General features: G+C 55.4%; 1 protein-coding gene across 2 annotated transcripts; it reads left to right on the top strand.

Annotated features, from left to right (window-relative positions):
* Nucleotides 1-106: 106 nt before the first annotated feature.
* KIF1C (kinesin family member 1C) lies at nucleotides 107-21,900 on the top strand. Of its 2 annotated transcripts, none has more exons than XM_052658776.1 (23): nucleotides 107-258; nucleotides 1,912-2,032; nucleotides 2,279-2,410; nucleotides 2,808-2,884; nucleotides 3,223-3,402; nucleotides 4,012-4,077; nucleotides 4,454-4,632; nucleotides 4,723-4,834; nucleotides 5,221-5,298; nucleotides 5,449-5,514; nucleotides 5,606-5,681; nucleotides 6,169-6,247; nucleotides 6,453-6,598; nucleotides 7,570-7,739; nucleotides 7,899-7,978; nucleotides 8,107-8,182; nucleotides 12,238-12,317; nucleotides 13,144-13,238; nucleotides 16,570-16,653; nucleotides 17,039-17,225; nucleotides 17,370-17,442; nucleotides 18,504-19,118; nucleotides 20,676-21,900. In XM_052658776.1, exons 3-23 carry the CDS (start codon nucleotides 2,305-2,307, stop codon nucleotides 21,357-21,359), a joined length of 3,309 nt encoding a protein of 1,102 aa, XP_052514736.1. In that variant the 5' UTR covers nucleotides 107-258; nucleotides 1,912-2,032; nucleotides 2,279-2,304; the 3' UTR covers nucleotides 21,360-21,900. The 2 variants fall into 2 exon arrangements, with proteins under 2 accessions (XP_052514736.1, XP_052514737.1); XM_052658777.1 differs by having other exon boundaries at nucleotides 2,279-2,414.
* Nucleotides 21,901-22,759: the final 859 nt, after the last annotated feature.

Raw genomic sequence — 22,759 nt, 5'->3', positions numbered from 1 at the left:
TCCGCGCGCGCGCGCCCGCCGGTCCCCCGCCCCTCGCTCCCGCCCCAGCTCGCGCTGCCCGGGCGGGCGCCGGCCGCTGGCGCCGCCACTGCTGCCGCCCCCGGGGCGCGAGTCCGCCGCCCGCCGCCCGGGGACCCGGCGAGGGGCGGGGGCAGCCCGGAACCGGCCCCGGATCGCCCCCGCTCCGGTCTCACGCTTCCCGGAAAGTTTGTCCCTTTGCACTCTGCCCAGCCGCTCCGGGAGCCCTGCCGCGACGAGGTGAGAGCTGGGGAAGCGGGGGGGTGAGGGAGGGGACGCCCGCGGAGGAATGTGCCGGGCAGGGGGGCGGGGAGCCGGGGTCCCGGTTTGCACCACTCGGTGGGGCCGGCTGGCCGCAGGAGCCGGGATCATGTGCTGTTTGTCCCGCGGAGGCGCAGAGAGGTGCCAGGCCCTGGCCGGCCGTCGGTTGGCTGGTCTGGAGGACAGGATCCGCATGGCCGCCCAGAAAGGCCGAGCCGGGGGCCTCTGTGAAAACTGCGGGGCGGGCAAGGTGCAGGTGGCCCGAGGACCTCTTTGGGGTCAGTCGGCCTCACTCCAGCTGAGGCTCCTCCCGTAACCCCGCTGCCCCTATACAGTGCACCGGCCGACCCCTGTACCTCTCTCTGAGTCCTTTGCGCCGCAGGCCCCCAGCAGTGCCACCCCATTCCCAGTCCCAGAAGCTGTCAGGGCGTCACCACAGTGTGTCCCTTCCGTCCCCTAGTCAGGGTCTGGGGGTCAGGGCTGTTCTTCCCCTAGACAGCCTCTGTGGTTTCAGCTACTCCCTTCCTGTCCTGGACAGACCAGCCCTCTCACCCCTCCCATGCCCTGGCCAGAAAGGCTGGTGAGGTGAGGACCAGCAGGACAGGGGTTTGAGGCCCTCGAGGTCCACAGAAGGGGGACCCAGCATCCCTGATCTGTATTCACAATCCTCCACCCTATTGTCCGTGGGTGTGGGCTGCTCAGCTTCTCCTCCCTGGGTGTGGGCACCAGATCACCCACATTCCTGGGCTCCAGCCTGGCACCTTCCCCAGGGCAGTGGACGCCATGGCACTAGCCCCAGGCTGGAGCTGGGACCTGCCTGCTTCCTTTCCCTTCTCTCCCTTTTCAGGGGGACCCTACTTACCCTAAACACAGGTATTCTGGATCCTTAACAGAGGACCCTGGGGGATGGTAGGATAGTTACAGGATAACCCCACCCTCTCCTGCCCATTGTCCTGGATCCTAAGGAGGAAGTGCTGGGGGCTGGGCAAGGGGTTTGGGGCTTACACGCAGGCCCTATGGAGCCCAGTTCTGGGCTGTACCTCCAGCCATTGGACTTTGACCATCAGCAGTCCTTCCCTCTGTGTGCAGGTCATGGACCTTAGGTGGGAACTGTTTCTACTTCTCCCTGACTGACCCTCTCAGGGAATTTTAGGGCAGGTCTTATGTTTGGGATTTTCTCTCATCTCATTTCTTTTTTGGGCTTCCAGTTTGTGCTTTAGTACTGCCTGTTGAACATTCCTGTGTTTGCTGTCCTCTAGGTCTTCCTTTTCATTTCTTCCATTATTTCCATAATCTCAGTCTTGGTCGCTCTGGTTTTCTTGGTGTCATGGTATTGGGGACTTTCTGCCCCCGCTTCCCCCCGGCCTCAGTGTCTCTGCCCATGTGTCTGAATTGTCCTCTGTCCAGCCTCTTTCTGTCTTCTCTGTCTGAACATCCAGTACACTTGTGAGTGACGAGGAATAAAAATATCACCATCCCTGCCCTTGGATTCACATTGCATTTGGCCACTCCAGAGGGACAGCCAGCCTCACTTTTCCTGACATTACCCCCTACCCCTTGCCCTCCAACCCTAGCAGCCCAGACACCTCTGGAGCCATTGGTGTCTCCTAACCACTCTTCCCCCACAACCAGGGTTTCCCCCACAGCCCCAGCTGGCGCGGCCAGGCCCCCAGTGTAGGATGGGGCTCCTCCTACGAGGGCCGGTGGCAGCCAGAACTGATACAGCTCCCCTGGTCTGGGGCCAAGACGCCAGGTAACTCTGGGGTGACAACCCAGGTCCCTCTGAGCTGGGATATGGCTGGGGAGAGAGGCAGGCACACCTCCGGGAGTCCCCGAGAGTGACACTGGGGAGGAAGGCCAGGGGAACAGAGACTGGGTCTTTGAGGGGCTGGATAGCCGGGGACAGGGCAGGGTGGAGAAGCTGGTTCCTGGGAGAAGCTGGGAGGTGACATCTGGGTCCCCCAGCCACTCTGACACCTCTTCTGTCTCTGCTCTCCAGCTGAGGAGGGTGGGCGTACTGGAGCCATGGCTGGCGCCTCAGTGAAAGTAGCAGTGAGAGTTCGGCCCTTTAACGCCCGTGAGACCAGCCAGGATGCCAAGTGTGTGGTCAGCATGCAGGGCAGCACCACCTGTGAGTGAGTCCCAGGGGCCCGGCTGGGCACAGACAGGGCAGGCTAGGCCCACTATACCGGCCAGGCCTGCCGGGCCGAACCGGGAGGAAGGCTGTGCTGGGCACAGAGCAGGTGCTAGTTGTAAGGACAGGGGCTGGCCTTTCCATGCTCCCAGTCCCTGGGAGGGGGAATGTTGGCCTGAAGCCCTCCATTGCCCAATCCAGGGAGGCAGCCGGGAGGGGGGCGGGTCCTGGGAAGCCAAAATTAGCTTTGGTGGCTGGAGGGGGTGGGGAGTGTTAAAGGGGAGAGATGAATTAGGATAGAGATGGGGAGTGGGATACCTGGATTCTGGGGGCTTGTGGAGAGTGGGCAGAGGTTGGGAGTACCTGACTTTGGCCTTACTTCCTTTGCTCTCAGCCATCATCAATCCCAAACAGAGCAAGGATGCCCCCAAAAGCTTCACTTTCGATTACTCCTACTGGTCACACACTTCGGTGAGGTTGCTGGGCTGGGGGAAAAGCTAAGCAATGAGGGACAGGGGCTATAGGTCCTGGGGAGGGGGGCGTTGCTAGGAAGTTGGATCTCCAGGGGATGGGTTGGGAGGACCAGCACCCGTGGGTGGGGGTAGGTAGGACCCTGTGCCTGTGACTTGGACTGGGAGGGGGAGGCAGAGTCCCCAGGGTAATGAGGACCAGCAGGAGACCTGATGGTATCTTCTGGGACAATCAGGACCGTGATGGGGGTGGGGAGCACACAGGACCTTTGGGCACCTGGATACCAAGGACAAAGGCATTTAGGGTTCCTGCTGTCTCTCTTGCCCCCTTTCACCTAGGCGGAGGACCCCCAGTTTGCATCTCAGCAGCAGGTGTATCGGGACATTGGAGAGGAGATGCTGCTGCATGCCTTTGAAGGCTACAATGTGTGCATCTTTGCCTATGGGCAGACGGGGGCTGGGAAGTCCTACACCATGATGGGGCGGCAGGAGCCGGGGCAGCAGGGCATCGTGCCCCAGGTACTCATGGGGCCTGGCAGGGAGGCTGAGGCGGGAGCACCTTCAGCTGCCTCTAGGGGAGGAAGGCCCGGATCTCAGGCTGACGGCTCTCTGAGGTCCTCGGAAATAGGGAAGGTGATGGGGGTTGAGGTTGGCCACAGCCTGGACATTAGGGCCAAGAGGGCTCAGTGAGAAGAGCCACTGCTTTGGTGGCTGAGAGCCCTGGGTCTGAAGCTTGATTCTACCACTTTCTGCCATCTTACCTTGTCTCGGAATTAGTTGCGAGTGTAGTTCTGCTGTAGACTTGTGTAGTCAAGGTGTTGACTATAGGAAAAATCAGTTGTGGATAGCTGAGAATTGACCTATATTCTTCCTGACTGCAGCACTGTGGCCTTGCATATGGGCTCTGGGTTTGCATTTTGGCTCACTGAATAGTAGCCTAAGATACTGGGCAAGCCAACCTCTCAGAGGTGACTCTCCCTTCTATAAAATGCAAATGATCCCATCCCTCCTTTGGGGTTGTGGTAAGGGTTAAGCAGGGTCACCTGAGACCTGGCCTGGCCCGATGCTGGGCTCCACAGGTATGCTGTGAACAGCAGCATCTCTGTGCCTCTCTCTGTCTCCCTCCAGCTCTGTGAGGACCTCTTCTCTCGTGTTAGTAAGAACCAGAGCGCTCAGCTATCCTATTCTGTGGAGGTAAGCCCAGGTCTTGGGAGGGGGCTGGAGGTGGTACACAGTGTCCCCTGGGTAGGGAGGAGGTGAGCAGAGTGATTAAGACCAAGGGCGTCTTTGGAGTCAGGCAGCCTGGGATCTATTCTAGGCTCTGCTGGCTTTGGTCAAACGATTTCTCTTTCGGCTCCTGAGGATGTTTATGTAAAATGATAATGATCAGGGGTCCCCTCCTAGAGTTATTGGGAGGATCGGGTCAGCTTGTGCTTGTAAAATGCTTAGCAATGCAGAGTAAACATAGTAAACAGTGTTACCTGTGTTGTATTCAGTGGGAGTCCACGGGAAGCTTTACACTGGGTATGGTTGTTAGCTTTGTGGTGTTTAGTTTGTTCCTCCCGCTCAGGTGAGCTACATGGAGATCTACTGCGAGAGGGTTCGAGACCTCTTGAACCCCAAGAGTCGGGGCTCTCTGCGGGTCCGAGAGCACCCCATCCTGGGCCCCTACGTGCAGGACCTGTCTAAACTGGCTGTGACCTCCTACGCTGACATTGCTGACCTCATGGACTGTGGCAATAAGGCGCGGTGAGGCAGGCTGATGGGGTGGAGGGGTAGGGGAGCCGGGGTTAGGAAGGTGCGGGGCGGGACCCACTGACCACTCCCTCCCCCACCCAGGACCGTGGCTGCCACCAACATGAATGAGACCAGCAGCCGTTCCCACGCTGTCTTCACCATTGTCTTCACACAGCGCTGTCACGACCAGCTCACTGGACTGGACTCAGAGAAGGTAGGGCCCCCCTCCCACCTGGTCACGGAGACAGAGATGAGATCAGTGGGCCTTGTGTCCTCCCTCCCTGCCCTGGCTTGGTTGAGGGCCTCCTCTGGGCTCCCACGGCCCCTGCCCTGTGCTTCCTCCATCAGATCAATGGGATGCAATCTCCTGTTTGAGTGTTTGTCCTTCTTGCTAGATTCGTCAGGGCAGAGCTTGGAGCCCACTGTGCCTTGTCCTGGCACACAGCGGGCATGTGAACATCGTAAACAAATAAATGAACAAATGGACAAGTAACTAAGCCCTCACTGTCTTCTTGTCTATTCTCCCTCCCTCCCCCACTCCTGGCTTTCTCCATCCCCCACTAACTGCCCAGTCACCTCCTGCCTCCTTCCTCTGACCAGGTCAGTAAGATCAGCTTGGTGGACCTTGCTGGCAGCGAGCGGGCCGACTCCTCAGGGGCCCGGGGCATGCGCCTAAAGGTGAGGCGCTTGGGAGGGATGGACAGGGCCGTGTTGGGTGCTGAGGGCGGTGGTCTCTGCTTGCAACCTGGGGCTCTGGCTGTGGGGAGGAGGGGCGGAGGGGATCGGAGTGGGAGAAGAAGGCCTCATTCCCCACGTTCCTCTCACCAGGAAGGCGCCAACATCAACAAGTCCCTGACCACTCTGGGGAAGGTGATCTCAGCCCTTGCGGACATGGTGAGAGCTGGGTGTGGGAGGAGGAGGGGCTCTGGGAAAGTGGACAAAGCGGGTGGCCACCTTGACCCCCTTTCCCCCTTCCGTCCTTCAGCAATCAAAGAAGCGGAAGTCGGATTTTATCCCTTACAGGGACTCTGTGCTCACCTGGCTGCTCAAAGAGAATCTGGGTGAGGGAATTCTCTCTCTCTCTCTCTCTGCCGACCCTGCCACCAGTCCTGCTAACCCCTGTTGATGCATCTGACGACCCACTGCTGCCCCTGGGACCTCAAGTCCTCCAGTTGTCCCCTGACTCCCTGCCTGAGCCTGGGGCATCCTTTATACAGTGTCCTCATGCTGAGATCAAGGCCATACCCTCCCTGCCAAGCCAAGGGCCTCACTGACCTGGGGCTCCCTGTGAACCCTCAGACCCCACAGCCGCCTCTGACTTCACCCTCCTCTCCCTGACCTTTGACCATCCCACAGATGTCTGGTATCCCCACTTGTTCTGACTGTCAGTTTCATGATCAGCTTCATCAACTCTTAGCTTCACTTTGCCTTGAACAGTGATCCTCTCAGACCCCTGCCTGGGTAGTGAGGCCCCCTGCCCCTGAGACCCAGTCTGACTTTTTCTAGAACTCTACCCAGCTTAAGCTTTCCCGTGCTCTCCATTCACAGGTGGGAATTCCCGCACAGCAATGATTGCAGCCCTGAGCCCCGCGGACATCAATTATGAAGAGACTCTTAGCACCCTCAGGTGGGGCTCTGGCAGGGCTGGGGTGGGACATGAGAAGTGCCAGGAGCTCAGAGGCTGGTAGCTCAGGAGCCTGTGCATGAGAGAGGGCTGACCTTCAACTCTACCCCACTGTGAGGAAACGTGGGAGGGAGAGAGGGCATCAGGCAGCAGACCAAGGTCGCCTGTGTCTGGCCCTCACCGGTCCCACTCCTCCCTCCTCTTCCAGGTATGCTGACCGCACCAAGCAGATCCGCTGCAACGCCGTCATCAATGAGGACCCTAACGCCCGGCTGATCCGGGAGCTGCAGGAAGAGGTGGCCCGGCTGCGGGAGCTGCTCATGGCTCAAGGGCTCTCCGCCTCGGCCCTGGGAGGTGGGCCTCCGGGAGGAGTGGCTCGGGAGGTCCCTGGGCCTCATCCCTCCTGATTTGCCTTTGTCCAGGCCTGGAGCCAGGGAGGGACCACTACCCAGTAAAGCCCATATGTGCCCCGTGACTTAGCTGCAGATATGGAGAGGTGACAGATCATGCTTTCAGATGTGACAGCTGGGAGCAACAGGTCCTCCCGAGGAGGGGCAGGCAGGATTCAGAGGGACCTTGACAGGCTCCTGGAACTACTGAAATGATAGGAGCAGGAATAAATAGCTAGTCATGCATTTGTGACTTACACAGTAAGTCATTAAGAATAGACTGCTGGGCATCTGCTTTGACAGAAATTCTTGTGAAACATTGGGAATTAAATTGATCGTAAACTTAATTACGGGAACTTGGAGTAATTTCTGAAATGTGAGGCTTGGCCTCTTTACCCTGAAATGGCATCTGTATTAGAGAATCTGCGATCCGTGTTAACTGTGTCCAGTCTTGGGGTCCTTCTGCATTCAGTCTTGGGGTCCATCCCTTTGAGGAGTCAGGGTGCTCAGGGGCATGATGGGGAAAATAAGGGTTCTTGGGAAGAGAAGGTAGATGCGATGTTGGCCTCTGCACATTTGAAGGGTAGTTTTGTGCAAGAAAAAAAACAGTGTAGTCCCTCTCATCCCAGAAGGCAGAACTAGAAACAGGTACGTTTCAGATTTTAGCTCAACACAGCAAAGCACTTTCTGATGGCGCATGTCATCTAATAGCAGAAGGAACTGGCTGCCTTGTTTAGTAATGAGCTCTCCATCCCTGGAGGGGAACAAGCAGAGACTCAGTGTCCATTTGTCAAGGCTGTAGTAGGAAGGCTTTCCACTTGGTGGGAGGGGACTACATGTCTTCTGTAGTCCTTACAGGCTGGTCTGGTGTGAGATCTCTGTCTCTTGTGAGATGCATCGTTCCTTACCCTCCTTTTATTTCTTTCTCCCTCCTAGGCCGGAAGGTGGACGAGGGGAGTCCCGAAGGTGCTTTGCCGGCTGTGTCGTCACCCTCTGCCCCAGCTTCACCTTCATCCCCCGCAGCTCACAATGGGGAGCTGGAGCCCTCATTTTCCCCTAATGCCGAGCCCCAGATTGGGCCTGAGGAGGCCATGGAGAGACTGCAGGTGGGATGCTGGAGCAGAGAAGGGGTGGGGCCTGGGGGCCACTGGGAGTTTTTTCTCCAAAGCCAGGGTCCAAGAGGAAGAAGGCATTCTGGGAGTAGCATGCCCCCCTGGGAGGGCTTGTCCTAGACTGTCCTGATCCCTGCCTGTTTGTGCCCACAGGAGACAGAGAAGATTATCGCTGAGCTGAATGAAACCTGGGAGGAGAAACTCCGTAAGACGGAGGCCTTGAGGATGGAGAGGTGTGGGGGTGGGGCCCACAGCTGGAGCCCCGGAAGGAGCGGGGTGGGGAGGGGAGGTCAGGCCCTGCCCAGAATGGGTTTGTGGGTCCTGAGGACAAGACCAATATCCGCCTCTCCTTTGCCTGCAGAGAAGCACTGCTGGCTGAGATGGGGGTGGCTGTCCGGGAAGACGGGGGAACCGTGGGCGTCTTCTCTCCAAAGAAGGTGAGTGAAGGGCTGAATGAGGAGGCCTGGGAGACTCTGGGTGCTGAGAGAAGAGGGTTGGGGTGGCAGGGTAGTGAGTTCTAACTCTGCTTTCTGAGGTCTCTGGATTGGCCCTCCATTATCTCTGCCCCCATTCCTGCCACTTGCTGTCTATGTTATCAGGCTGTCCCTGTCTTCTCCATCCATCTAGGGTCCGCAGAAGGATGCCAGGGAAGACCTAGGTATTGACAGACAGAAGCCCACACACGTGTGTGAGTTCACGCATAGCGTGTGTTTCTGGCTTCATAAGAAACTGGTTATGGTGGTTACCCCAGGGGAAGGCAGAGGCTGGGGAGAGTACAGGTTGATTGGGAAAGTGACTTTTCCACGATGTGCTTTTCTGTATCGTTTGGATTTTATACCCTGCGCATGTGACCTGCTTTTGGTGGCTCAGTGAAAAAGAATCCGCCTGCAGTGCAGGAGATGCAGGTTCAATCCATGAGTCAGGAAGATCCCCTGGAGTAGGAAATAGCAGCCCACTCCAGGATTCTGGCTTGAGAAGTCCCATGGACAGAGGAGTATGGCTGGCTACTGTCATGGGATCAAAAAGAGTCAGATGTGACTTAGTGACTAAATAACAACAACCCTGTGTGTGTGGTACCTACTCAAACAAAACCTCAAACCTAAAAAATTAAAGTTTTGTAAAGTTAGCTTGGGAAAACAAGACTGTAAAGGAATAGAGGAAGAATGAGCACAAAATTGTAATGTGTTGATTGGAAAGGCAGCAAAAGGTTTAAAGATGGATGTATCAGTGCAGCCTGGAGACTTGTGGAAACTGGTTTCCTGGAGAAGGTGGTTTGGAAAGTGTAGCCTGAAAGATGGATGGGGTGGTGGGAGCAGGGAAAACATGGGGCTGAGCAAATGTGGAATCTTGTCACCAGAGTGGGGCCTTGCATATGCCGGTGGTGTAGTCAGAGCTCAGAAAGTCTCTGTGGTGAGGAAAGAAGGAAGGAAGCAGGGCAGGAGTGATGAGGCTCAGTTGGAGGAGGGAGGAATGATATTCAGAACCTGTAACAACCAGCACAGCACAAGGACCCACCAACCAGAGTGGACTGGGGCCAGCACAGCTGTACCGGGGCCGGTGAGCAGAGTAGGAACTTCCCGTCCCAGCGCTGGAAGGGAGCCATGCTTGTCTGGGCCTTGGTGGCAAGCATAATGGGACCGGGCCCTAAGAGTGACACACTCCCTCCAGGCGGTGGGTCATTGGAAGGAGACCCCTCCGAATTTCAGGTAGACGAGGCATCTGGGAGACTGAGCAAGCAGGGCCCACTGAACCGGGATCTAAACAGAGGAGAGGGGTTTGCCTGAGGCTCAGCCTGGGGAGTGAGAGAGCTGTCTGTGGGTGATGGAGGGTGGCCGGCAGTGCTGAGGGGTCAGGTCTGGGGCTAGGTACCTGGGGTTTTGGGGTCCCCAAGAGGCCTACACCTGGGAGGAGGGTCTGGAAAGAGGCTGTCAGTGTGGCTTGCCTGTCCATCACCTTGGGGTGCTGGGTACCTCTGGACCTTCCGCCACAGGGATGGACAGACTGACAGGGTTCTCACAGCACAGGATGCCACCTGCTCAAGCCTGGGACCAATGGGAGGGGCTTTTGTTTCGTTCTTGTAAAGATGGCATTCACATGCGGTGAGGTGTGTGGAGTGAAAAGGAAACCTTCTTCCCACCCTCAGCTTGCCCTCCCAGAGGCGAGTCCTGTTAGCAGTATCCACTGTGTTCTAGAGGTCATCTCCACGCATGCAGGCGTGTGTGAGAGAAAGTCAGCCACATACTCAGGCACGCTTCTCTCTTTGCAGTAGCAGTGGTTCCATACCTGACATGTTATTTTTTTCACATAACAATGCATCATAGTTCTGTCTGCCGTTGTTTTTTTTCTTCCCCACAGTGTCAGGATATTCTATTGTATAGACATCAAATAATTTTTTTTTTAAACCAGCTTCCTACTGATGGACATTTAGGTCATTTCCCATTCTCTGATACTATAAACAATGTTATAGAAGATAGTCTTAAAAATAGTTTGTGGTCTGTAGAACAGATTCCTAGAAGTGGAGATTTGGGGTGCAACAGTCAGATTTTGATCTGTTTTGCCTCCAGATTATTAACCAAGCCCACTTAGACTCCCTGAGCAACATATTTGAGAGCCCACGTTCATTTACTGTCTTCACCTTTTTCATCTTTGCCAATCTGATCGGTTAAAAAAAAAAGGTGTCTTAGAGGAGGTAACTTTTGCATTTTCTTCTGGTGGTGAAGATGAACCGTTTCTCATGGGTTTAAAAGTCATGTGGATTTCAGAGAAAAAGCTGTTAGACTCACAGGAGAAACAGGTTTAGTGGGGGTGACTCCAGCCTAGGAAAGGTCCAGTGAAGAATTGGGTCTTTGGGGCCAAAGCTCCAGTTTGTCCTGGGGAGAGCCAGGAACTTTCGGAAAAACCCCCTCATTCTGGGACCTTACCCCAGGCCTAAGATCTTCTTAAGTTGGTCATCTTCAAACCTGGCTGGGAGCTTCCTTCACGGGGCCAAGATGGGAATGGGGAGCAGGACAGAACTGTGTGTCCCCCACCCCCACTTCGACCTGAGCAGCTCTCTGCTTATCTGCTTGATGTGTTAGGCCTCTCGGTAAGGTTTCCTGTGAACAAAGGGTTCTTGGGCTGAACAGAGATTGAAAAGCACTGTCCTAAATCGTGTCTCCTCTCCCAGGGGACAGATTGCTTTCTGCTTCTAGGGCCCATCAGTGTTTGCCGTTCCCAGGCAGGCCAGACACTGCAGGGTTGAGAGGGGCGGGACTGTCCTTCTGGAGAAGAACAGGTGTTGGAGAATGATTGATGAGGGGCCTGGTGGAGGATCAGACATCAATACTTATTGCACCCACCATGGACATAGCCTTGGGCTTCCTGTTCATGGGAACTTCCAGAGAAACATGGGGCCTTGACTGCTGGGTGTTTCCCCCTGTACCCTGTGCTTTCTGGCTTCCCTGCCTTTGTTCAGACCCCTCCTTTCTTCTGCATGTTCACGTCCTCCTCATTGTCAGAGACCAGGTCCCATACTGCCTTTTCCATGAAGTTCCCCTGACTTGCCTGAGCTCCCATTGGTCTTCACTGCGCTCATCTTTGTGTATAAGCGCCTTCCAGGATACAATGGGATAAATGAATGAATGAGCTAAGTGAGGGCATGAGAAGTTCAGAAAGTCTACTATGAGACATGCATTTCTCACCTATGATGGTGTTTCCACGCCCAATCTTGTCTCCGGTTGTTGACTCTGATTTCCTGACTGATGGGACAGCAGCATTTGGGTTCGGCTCATCTCTGTGTCCTGCCTGGCACCTCAGTAGAGTCTTGTACCTAGAAGGGCCACAGTAACTCCTTGGAGAACAGGCAGGGGATCTTGTGTTCAGGTGGACGGCTTAGGAAAGCTTCGTGGAAGAGGTGGCATTTGAGACAGACCAAGAGGGACGGGAAGTGAATGATTATGATGGGTGGGGGTGGCGCGAGGAGGGAGGCTGTTCCAGGCAGGAGGACAGGCAGGGATGTAGGAGCTCTGCTTCAGGAGTGAGGGCTCAGAGTCCAGTGGGTGGGAGCTCAGAAGGGGAGAGGACGCCCTGGAAAGGGGCTTGGGCTAAGTGAGCTGGGCCCAGCCATGGAGGAGGCCCAGAGGTACAGGCTGCAGAAGCAGACTTGAGTCAGGTGGGCTTGAGTTGTGGGCAGGAGACGTCTGAACAGTCCTCTCTCATTACCTCCCCTCACACCCCACAAGTGGTAAAGTGTATTTTGAAGGAAGAAATGATGAGCTTGGGGCCAGAGGGAAAGCAGGGCAAGGGCAGGTTGCTGCCAAGGTTTCCTGCAGGGAGACTGGTGGGGCCTGGGAAGCAGCTAGAAGGGTGGGGGTGTCCTGTGTGTGAGGAGAGGGTAGGGTGGGTCAGATAAGTGGCAGCAGGAGCTGGGAGAGCTCACCTGCAGAGATGTTTGCCAGAGTGCTTTCCCTCCCTCCTGACGGCCCTCTGCTGACTGCCGCCCCCTCCCCCTCAGACTCCTCACCTGGTGAACCTGAACGAAGACCCCCTGATGTCCGAGTGTCTGCTCTACCACATCAAAGATGGCGTCACCAGGTAGCCTTTGCTCTGGGCCTGTGGGGCGGTCTCTCTTTTCGGAGGTTAGTTGCAGAGGGACCTGCCTTTCCTAGTGACCTCATGGGAACCTTCTGGGTCTCACGTCAGCTCTTTTGCAGCCCTGCTAGCTCTGGGATTCCTGAGAACTGGCTGAGCCTACCTTTGGTGGGGGTGACACGCCTCCTGGGGACCAAACGAGCCCAGTGCTGGCATGGCTGGGTCCTGATCTCCTGGGGCAGAGAGTGGGTGGGAACTTGACCACCGCGTTCTTACCCTGCAGCACCATTGCCTGGGCATCACTTAGTGGAACCTTCCCTTGGGGTCGGGGGAGTGAAGGGAAACATGACCCTGGCCCCACACTGTTGAGGGACAGTGCCCATGTGGCAGGTGGCTTCACTGGCTAATGCTAATGAACCCCAGGTCTCAGAGCCTCCTCTCTCACCTCCTGGAGGTAAGCGGGTGGGAGTGTTCCTTCCTTTTCCACCAGGCTGCTCAGCTGTCCTTGGTGATCATCACGTAAGGATATAGGAACCGAGACTGAGAGCATCTACCCCACTGTAGGTTCCCTTCCCTCTCTGCTACATAACAGTACATAACAGATGCGGGCTTGCAGCCAGGCAGATCTGAGCTCACACCCCAGTTTCACCACTGCCAGGCTGCCTGACTTTGGGCAAGTTACTTATGTCTCTGAGCCTCAGCTTCCTCTTCTGCGAAATGGGAATAATTATACTTGGTTGATTGAGTCAGATGAGCGTTTTGGTTCGAAGGGGCTTGGCATATGTATGACTGGCACATGCTCAGAAAATGTCGGCCATTGCTTCCCCAGGGTCGGCCAGGTTGATGTGGACATCAAGCTGACAGGGCAGTTCATCCGAGAGCAACACTGCCTGTTCCGGAGCATCCCTCAGTCAGACGGAGAAGGTAATGGCTGAGGGGGTGAGAGTGGAGTGGCCAGACAAGGAGAGAGCGCTCCCTCATGCTGAATGCAGAGGCCTGGGTCGGGCTCTGGGAGTGTGGCCGTGTGAGAGGGACGTGTCCACCCTAAGAGGGGCTTTGAGCTCCTGGTCAGCTATGGGGGCCCTGCTTTGTGCACCCACCCTCAGGGTGCAGAGTGTTTACAAGGGGCAGGGGTAGTGAAGGTCCCCAAGGCAGAAACAGGAGACTGTGGCTCCAGAGGGTAAGATTTTGGGGAAGAGGAGATCCAGCCCTCTTGCTTGATTTTTTTAGCCTCAAATAGCACCTTGGTCATTTTTTATGAAAACTTGTACTTTTTCAGTGGGATATCTGAATTTATCTCTGAAAACCCACTTACCTGTCCAGCTATGAATGCAAAAGTTCTAGGCAGTTAGTTGATGTGTGTATCCTTTTGGCTGTAAAACTTTCAGAGGTTTTTAGCTGTTTCTGGCCACAGCAGCAAAAGCTTTTAGGAATCACGAGCCCTCAGGTAGTAGTGTGTCTGACAGATAATACCACAACGCTCGTGGTGAAGTACCACTTAGGGTGTGTTCTGAGGTCACATTTTGTTCTGGTTCAGTCTTTTTTTTTTTTTTTTTTTTAAACGGACTGATTTGTATTCAGCTGGGCCCGAGTGAAGTGGAACTCTGGGGAGCGAGTTGGGCAGGGAGGCTGGCCGTGTCACAGCTGAGTCCTTGGTGTCTGTGCTGTGTCACACCTGAGCTGTCTGCCACCTCAAGCTGGGGCTATGTGCCTCAGCGCAGGGTGGGGGATGGTGGGTAGGGTGGGGGGATGGGAGACGGGCATATCAGAGCGTGTTTTAAAAAAAGAAGAGATGTATTCTCATGGCGTGCAGCTCAGGTTGAACACCTGCCAGGTGGGCTTCCATTCCAGTTCAGGGTCAGTGGATTATCGCCTGGCTCAGGTCCCCAGTGGCAGCACACGCTTCCGGCATTGCGAGCTGTGAACTGTTAAATCAGTTCAACCCAGTGAGTGAGTGCCGAGTTCCTGTTCTGCGGTTCCCTCAAGCTGTGTTCTGGGGTGATACCGAAACCACAGAAGGCCCTTGGAGCCAACCCACCCTTGAGGGGGAGCTCAGAGTGTGTGTGGGAAGAAGACAGGCACACATTGGTTACATCACAGTGAAAACAGCAGCTGTTCTGTGCCCTAAAGACGTTGTTTAGTCGCTCGGTCATCTCCGACTCTTGGCGAAACCATGGACTTTAGGCCACCAGGCTCCTCTGTCCATGCATGGGATTTCCCAGGCCAGAATACTGGAGTGGGTGGCCATTTCCTTCTCGAGGGGACCTCTCAAACCCAGGAATCAAACATGAGTCTCCTGCTTGGCAGGCAGATTCTTTACCATGGAGCCACCTGGGAAGCCCTCGCCAAAGATGGGGGCTGTGTAAAGGGTTAGTCTGTTTGGGCCTTTGCTCTTAACACCAGACTTAAGACCAAAGACAGGCTGAGAAGAGCAGGCCACAGGGATGCAGTCGTGAACATGGAAGAATAGTTGTTACTTACCGTGTACTTGTATTGTCTCATCCAGCTCACAGGTGGGAGAGCTGAGGTTCCTGGGGTTGGGGAATTTGCCTGAGACCACACAGCTAGCTTCCCTGGTGGCTCAGATGGTAAAGAATCTGCCTGCAGTGCAGGAGACCCAGGTTCTATCCCTGCGTTGGGAAGATACCCTGGAGGAGGAAATAGCAACCCACTCCAGTATTCTTACCTGGAGAATTCCACAGACAGAGGAGCCTGGTGGGCTTTAGCACACAGTGTTGCAAAAGAGTCAGACACGACTGAGCGCGTCACACACAGCTAGCAGGAGAACTGGGTTGGGATGCAGCATGGCTGGCTCTAGGGCCAGAGCTGTGAGTCCTGGCTGCCTCAGTTCAGATCTCTGTGGGTTCACCTGGGTTCTCTCCTGGCCCGATTTCCTTCCATTACAACTATCACCGCCCAACCCTGACTTTAGATTATTTGCTCAATTACTTGTTTATCGTCTTACCAAGTAGAAATGATGTCTGTATGAGAAGCAATTATGTTTTTTATCTCCTGTATTTCCAGGACCTAAAATAGTGCCTGGTGTATTATAGGGGCCCAGTATATTTGTGGAATGGATGGATGAATTTGGGGTGTGGTGGGAAATAAGGGCAAAAGAGCCAGCTCATGGCCTTACAGTCATCTCATCCTGTCCTCTGCCACCACCTTCCATTGCTGGGCTTGGACCAAGTGATGTTTTATTACATCTGTCTGCCATCTTTTCCGTCATTTCTGCCCCTTGATCTGAGTTTCCCTTCGAGCATCAACTCAAAAGTTAGCACTTTCCCATGATCATTTCTAGTCCTCTGCCCCTAAGCCAAGTTCCTCTTTGCTATTTTTGTTCTCCTGACTGAAACGACTTAGCAGCAGCAACAGCAACAGTACCCATAGGCTCATCTTTGCTTTACGTTACCATTTGTTCTGGTTTCTCTATTCCTTGTAACGTAAATAACTCATTTTCGTGCATCACTGTGTTTGAGCCTTTCAGCCACTCTGTACGGAAAGACTTTGTTATCCCATTGTATAGCTCTGAGAGATCAGGTGACTGCTCAGTGTCCCTCCACTAAGGAGTCACAGAGTCTGGGTCTTTGAAATTCAGGGCCCCCTGACCATGGGGCACTTGTCCTTGAGGACAGGGAGCTGCCTCAGGCATCTTTGTGTCCCACAAGAGGAGGGTTCTGTGATTTGTACAAGGAGCACCTTGATAGACTGTGGCTTGGGTTGACTTTAATCTCATCCCATGAAGGTAGGGATCTGTGGACTGTGGCTTGAGAGGATTAGTCAGGTAGCACTTTGCAAGCTGCTTCAGACAGAAGTGGGGCTAGGAGCCTTCCGGAGGAATCCAGACCTGGCTAGGCACAGTGTTGTTTGGGAAGGAGGGAGTGGGTTGTCGTCTGGATGGCATGAATGATAGACAGGGCCCACTGACCAGTTGGACCTGAGAGACCACGTTCTCTGAGAGTTCCAGGCTTGTTAAGCCACTGCTGGAGAGGCTGGTGGAGGGTGAACAGGCAGCACCCACCCCCCACCACCACCGCCGAGGCTCGTGGGAGCTGCAGCTGGGGCTCTAACCCTCCTTCTGCTCTTCCTTTCCCATGCTGCCTGCCACCAGAGGGGCCATGGCACCCCCAACAGGTACTGGAGGGTGGAACTGGGGTGCATGTGTGTTTTGGAGGGGAATGCAGGGTGGGAATATGTGACCTTACCCCTCTTCCCTTGGAGTCTGATCCCTCCTTCTTCTCTCTCCTTGCCTCAGTGGTGGTCACCCTGGAGCCCTGCGAAGGAGCTGAGACCTATGTCAATGGGAAACTTGTGACCGAGCCCGTGGTGCTGAAGTCAGGTAGAGGAGGGTGTAGTGAGGGGCCTGGCTGTGCAAGGAAGAGCTTCGTGGGTGAATCCTGGGCAGGACTCAGAGATAAGTAGGAGACAGTGTGGGATATGAAGATCGACTGGGAAGGGGAGAGGAGCCAGGGTTTGGTTTGTCTTGCTGCCTCAGGGCAACAGGAAGAGGATGCCCAGTTCCTGACTTCCTGTGACTCTCAGGGACAGGGCAGTTCCCAGGGTCAACTGGGGGAGCCTTGGCTCTGATCGCCCTGGACTTGGGATGAAGGGAGAGATGGTGTGTGGGCTCCTTCGATTGGTGGGCAAGGCCCCTTACACCTAGGGCGTGAGGAAGGGGTCCTGCTCTGGGGAGTGAGCCCACATCTCCCTCCTCCCTCCTCCAGGGAATAGGATCGTGATGGGCAAGAACCACGTGTTCCGCTTCAATCACCCGGAGCAGGCACGGCTGGAGCGGGAGCGAGGGGTCCCTCCACCCCCAGGACCGCCCTCCGAGCCCGTTGACTGGAACTTTGCCCAGAAGGAACTGCTGGAGCAGCAAGGCATCGACATCAAGCTGGAGATGGAGAAGAGGTGCGTGGGGAGGGTGATCAAGCCCCAGGCCCTCCTGGCCATCCCGCCCAGGCCCTCAGCCCCCAGCATCCTCCTGTTGTTAGATGCCCCACTGAGGTGGCTCCGGAACCTCACAGCTTTGCCTCCCCTCCCACCCAACTCCAGGCTTCAGGATCTGGAGAACCAGTACAGAAAGGAAAAGGAAGAGGCTGACCTTCTTCTGGAGCAGCAGCGGCTGGTGAGGGGCTGGCGGGGGCATGTCGGGATGGCGAGGGTTGGGGGGGCATGGGGTGCAGACAGGCTGGGGGGAGGTGGGCTGACAGCACTTCAGCCTGACTCCCACTGAGTCAGAGGAGGGAGTGGCTCTGGGCCGGGGGGTAGAGGTGGTGTCTAGGAGGAGACAGAAGAGAAATGTAACCCAGGGAAGAACCCAGACATCCCAGGAGCGAGAGCTCCTCCCAGGCAACTGGGGCTTCTCGGACTCTTGCTGATCCTGGGCCTCTTGTGTGATTTTTACCACCTGTGCTGTCACTTCCCTGGTGGCTCAGTGGTAAAGAATCTGTCTGTAGTGCAGGAAACGCAGAAGCCTCAGGATTGGTCCCTGGGTAGGGATGATCCCTCGAGGATCTTGACAACCCACTCCGGTATTGTTGCCAGGAAAATCTTGTGGACAGAGGAGCCGGTGGGCTACAGTCTATGGGGTTGCAAAAAGTCGGACATGAGTGAAGCGACTGAGCATGCACCCATGAGCTGTTACTTATTTAAGATTGTTCTTTGAGTAGACTTGCTTTTATTTTTACTATTTAAAATATGTATTCATTTGGCTGCACTGGGTCTTAGTTGTGTCACGTGGGATCTTTTGTTGCAGTGCACAGGTTCTCTAGTTGTGGCGAATGGGCTTAGTTGGCCCATGGCACATGGGATCTTAGTTCCCCAACCAAGGGTGGAACCATGTCCCCCGCATTGCAAGGAGGATTCTTAACCACTGGAGCAACAAGAAAGTCCCTTGAACTTTTAAATCTTTAATCTCGTCCTGAGTGATATATACATGAAACCCGCACTGGGCATGGGTGCAGCTTATTAGCTATACTCACTTCCTCTGTGCCAGCCACCACACCACACACTCCAAGTACCTGTGGGGAGGTGCTGTCATCACCTCTGCTGTGCAGACAAGCGGAGATCAAGACCTGTGCCCCGCACTGCACGGTTCTAACCACCGTGTTTCTGTGTTGTTGGGATGCACTGCCCTGAGGTGTCCTTAGCTGTCTCCCCACCTGTCTCCCTTCTCTCTGGCCCCAGTACGCGGACTCTGACAGTGGGGATGACTCTGACAAGCGCTCCTGCGAAGAGAGCTGGCGGCTCATCTCATCTCTGCGCGAGCAGCTGCCCCCAACCACGGTCCAAACCATCGTCAAGCGCTGTGGCCTACCCAGCAGTGGCAAGCGCAGGGCCCCCCGCAGGGTGTACCAGATCCCCCAGCGGAGGCGGCTGCAGGGCAAAGACCCTCGCTGGGCCACCATGGCCGACCTGAAGATGCAGGCTGTGAAGGAGATCTGCTATGAGGTGGCCCTGGCTGACTTCCGCCACGGGCGGGCCGAGATCGAGGCCCTGGCTGCCCTCAAGATGCGGGAGCTCTGCCGCACGTACGGCAAGCCCGAGGGGCCTGGGGACGCCTGGAGGGCCGTGGCCCGGGACGTCTGGGACACGGTGGGCGAGGAAGAAGGTGGCGGAGGTGGAGGTGGCGGCAGTGAGGAGGGAGCCCGCGGCGCAGAGGTGGAGGACCTGCGGGCTCACATTGACAAGCTGACAGGGATCCTGCAGGAGGTGAAGCTGCAGAACAGCACCAAGGACCGCGAGCTGCAGGCCCTGCGGGACCGCATGCTTCGCATGGAGAGGGTCATCCCCCTGACCCAGGTAGGACAGGCCTGCCCGGCCTCTCCCCGCTTTCCTCCCTGCCTACTATCCTCCCCTGTAAGAACCGGAACCTCCCACTACAGAGTCCAGCCTTCATTCTCCTCTGCCTTTAAAAGAATCTTATTGATGTTTAACATAGCTCTTCTCAGCGTAGTTTGTGAATCATCTACTTCACAACCACCAGGGCCCTAACTGAAAATGCAGATTCCTGGGTTTTGCCCCAGACCCACTGAAGCAGCATCTTTGGGCATTAGAAATGAATCTGCATTTATAACAAGTGCCCGGGTAGTTCTGAAGTGCAGTAGACTTTGAGAATCACTGATATAAAGGGTACAATCCCTTACGTTACCACTCAATGGGTGTTCACATACTGTTCACTCTTAGAACCACCCCTCTCCTGGGTGACCCTCGACTCTGGTGGCCGCTGTACTGAGCACTTCTCCTGTGTCACTGTGTAAATCTTCACAGTGGCCCCGTAAGCCATAGTGTTACCACCTACCCCGGTTTTGCATGTGTTCAGTCAACAAGAGTTGAGTGTTTACTGTGTGCCGGGCATCATGCTAGCTATAGGGGTTACTCACAACAGACAGAATTTCGGCTGTGTTCCCACTTGCCTGCTGAAGGGGGATGACAGGCAGCTGGTCATGACGACAGTCATGCTTGTTGAAAGCTTACAACTCCACATGCAACCCTTGCCCCTGTCTCCTTGCTCTCCCCTCTCCAAACCCTTGGGTCCTTGCTGTTCCGTGAACTCCTGGCCTCAAAGCCTTTGAGCCTGCTGTTCCCTCTGCCGAGAACACCCTTCCTCACTGAGACCATATAGCTCACCCCTCACAGGAGGTGTTCACTAAAATGATCACGTTTCAGTGAACCTCTTCTGTTCTTTTATTGCCACTCCTCCCACCCTGGCCTCCTGTCCCCTCTCCTTGTTCTGGTCTTTTCCATGTGAATATATATTTTTGTATTTATATAAAATCTACAACATGGTACTCTATATACTATATAATATAAATAATATATATTAAATAACTTGAACACATACATTCAGCTTTTTATGGAAGTACAGCATATGTACCATGCTGTATGTTTGTCTCATTTGTCAGTTGTTTTAAGTCCACTGAAATGATGGCAGGTATTTTTCTTCCGTTTTTACTGACTGCTGTATCCCCAGGGCATGTCATTTATTCAGCAGTATTTGCTGAGTGCCCGCTAGGTGAGGCTTGTGGAATTTCCCATGTAGTTTTATAGCAGCCCTGTGTCATAGGTACTGTCATTGTTGACGTCATCTTGCACGTGAAGACAGAGGCATAGAGGTTACAAGCCAACGACTCAGACCCACAGCTCGAAGGTGGCCGACCTGGACTGGGTCTGACCACCCGGCTCTGGGTCTGGGCTCCTAAACCAGTATCCCTCCAGCTTCCTCAACCCTAGGCCCCTCTCAGGACCCTGGACATCCACCCGCTCCAGGGCCTTCCCACGTATCCTCCTGAACCTGTATGTCTTCAGAAGGCCACTCTCCTCACTTACCCCCTCTCCTCTCACCCCTCCCCCTCCCAGGATCATGAGGATGAGAATGAAGAAGCTGGTGAGACCACGTGGGCCCAGCCCCAAGGGTCTGAGGCAGCGGAGGAGGAAGTCCCCAGTGACCGAGCGCCCCCTGCCCGGCCCTCCTCGCCACCCCTGTCGAGCTGGGAGCGAGTATCAAGGCTGATGGAGGAGGACCCTGCCTTTCGTCGGGGCCGCCTCCGCTGGCTCAAGCAGGAGCAGCTGCGGCTGCAGGGACTGCAGGGCTCCGGGGGCCGGGGAGGGGGGCTGCGCAGACCCCCCGCCCGCTTTGTGCCCCCTCATGACTGCAAACTGCGCTTCCCCTTCAAGAGCAACCCCCAGCACCGCGAGTCCTGGCCGGGGGCGGGGGCTGGGGAGTCCCCAGCACCACCACAGCCCCCTGAGGAGCTCACTCCACCTCCGGCCACCCCTGCGCGAAGGCCCCCAAGTCCCCGCAGGTCCCACCGTCCCCGCAGGAACTCCCTGGACGGCGGGGGCCGGTCCCGGGGAGGGGGTTCCACACAGCCCGAACCCCAGCACTTCCAGCCCAAAAAGCACAACTATTATCCCCAGCAGCCCCAGCCATACCCAGCCCAGCGGCCCCCAGGGCCCCGCTACCCCCCGTACACTACACCCCCGAGAATGAGACGGCAGCGCTCAGCCCCTGACCTCAAGGAGAGTGGGGCGGCCGTGTGAGCCCCGCATCCTGGGCAGAGAGGGCCTGGTGGGGCCCCTCCGTGGGAGGAACACTGCTTCCCCAGAGGCAGGGAGGCCCTGGAAAAGAGAGAGAGAGAGAGAAGGTCCGAGTAGGTGATAGAAGACGTAGGGGTGACTGGGCCGGAGGCTGAGGAAGGACAAGGGCACGGAGCTGCCAGGAGCGAACCAAAGTGAAGGAGAGCAATGGGAAGCTGCCTCGGGGCCCCCCTTGCAGGGGAGGTCCCACAAACGCTGCTAGGGTGGGTGGGGGGCTGGGGTGATATGTAGTCAGTGTTTGACTTTCTTTTCAAGTCGGGGCAGAGGAGAGAACCTAGAGGGAAGTGAGGTCTCCCCGTCCTGGCCCCTGTCTGTCTGTTTGTCTGTGGTGGGTTTGTTTCCAGGGAGGTGTGGTGGGATCATAAGTCATTCCCCTCCCCCTTTCAGGCCTCCTGCTATATTTGGGGAAACCTGTCTGGTTTCTGGTTTGGCTCGGGTCCCGTGAGTATGTGGGACCCTTCAATAAAAGTTAGCAAACAGAGAAGCCTGTGGCTGATGGTCGTTCAGTTTTGGTTTTCAGTGATGTAGCAAAATGCACAGAACTTCAAGCGTGGCTAAGTGAATTTTTGCATGCGTGTGCACCCATGAAGTCGCCATTCAGGTTAATAATATAGAAGGGTGTTTCCATTAGTTTCTAGAATGTTCAATATCACGTGTTCTCTCTGGAGAGTGTGTAACCCATTCCTTTCATCCCTTTCATTTCTGCTTACCCAGCATCTCCATCTCTGTCTCCAAAACAGCTATCATTGTCCTTGAGGGAGGCAAGAGAGGGATGAGTGGGGAGGAAGAGGAAGTTCCAGCCTGTTAACACCCACTGCCTGTTCCTCAGGAAGTGGAGGGATTTGGGAGCAAGGCCTGATTCTGGTTCTTTGGGTCACTGAGCTATTCTAAAGGTTTCCCTATGCCTGTGTTTAGTCGTGTCTGACTCTTTGGTGACTCTGGGCTGTAGTCTGCAAGGGTCCTCTGTCCATGGGGATTCTCCAGGCAAGGATAGTGGAGTGGGTTGCCATGCCCTCCTCCAGGGGATCTTCCTAACCCAGGTCTCCCACATTGCGGGTGGATTCTTTACTGTCTGAGCCACTAGCGAAGCCCAAGAATACTGGAGTTGGTAGCCTATCCTTTCTCCAGGAGATCTTCCCTGACCCAGGAGTCAAACTGGGGTCTCCTGCATTGCAGGCAGATTCTTTACCAGCTGAGCTCTCAGGGAAGCCATGTAGACACAGTTTCCCCAGGTTCTGTTCTATCGGGATGTTTAACAGTGAATGTGTTGGTCAAGCTTACTGCACCTACCTGTTCTCATGCCATTTGGCAGGGCGCAGTCAGTATTCCAGGTAATATTTTTG

This window comes from Budorcas taxicolor, chromosome 19, assembly GCF_023091745.1.
Source record: "Budorcas taxicolor isolate Tak-1 chromosome 19, Takin1.1, whole genome shotgun sequence".
NCBI lineage: Eukaryota > Metazoa > Chordata > Mammalia > Artiodactyla > Bovidae > Budorcas > Budorcas taxicolor.
The sequence above is the reverse complement of the archived record's forward strand: the minus strand, read 5'-3'. Positions and strand labels throughout refer to the sequence as shown.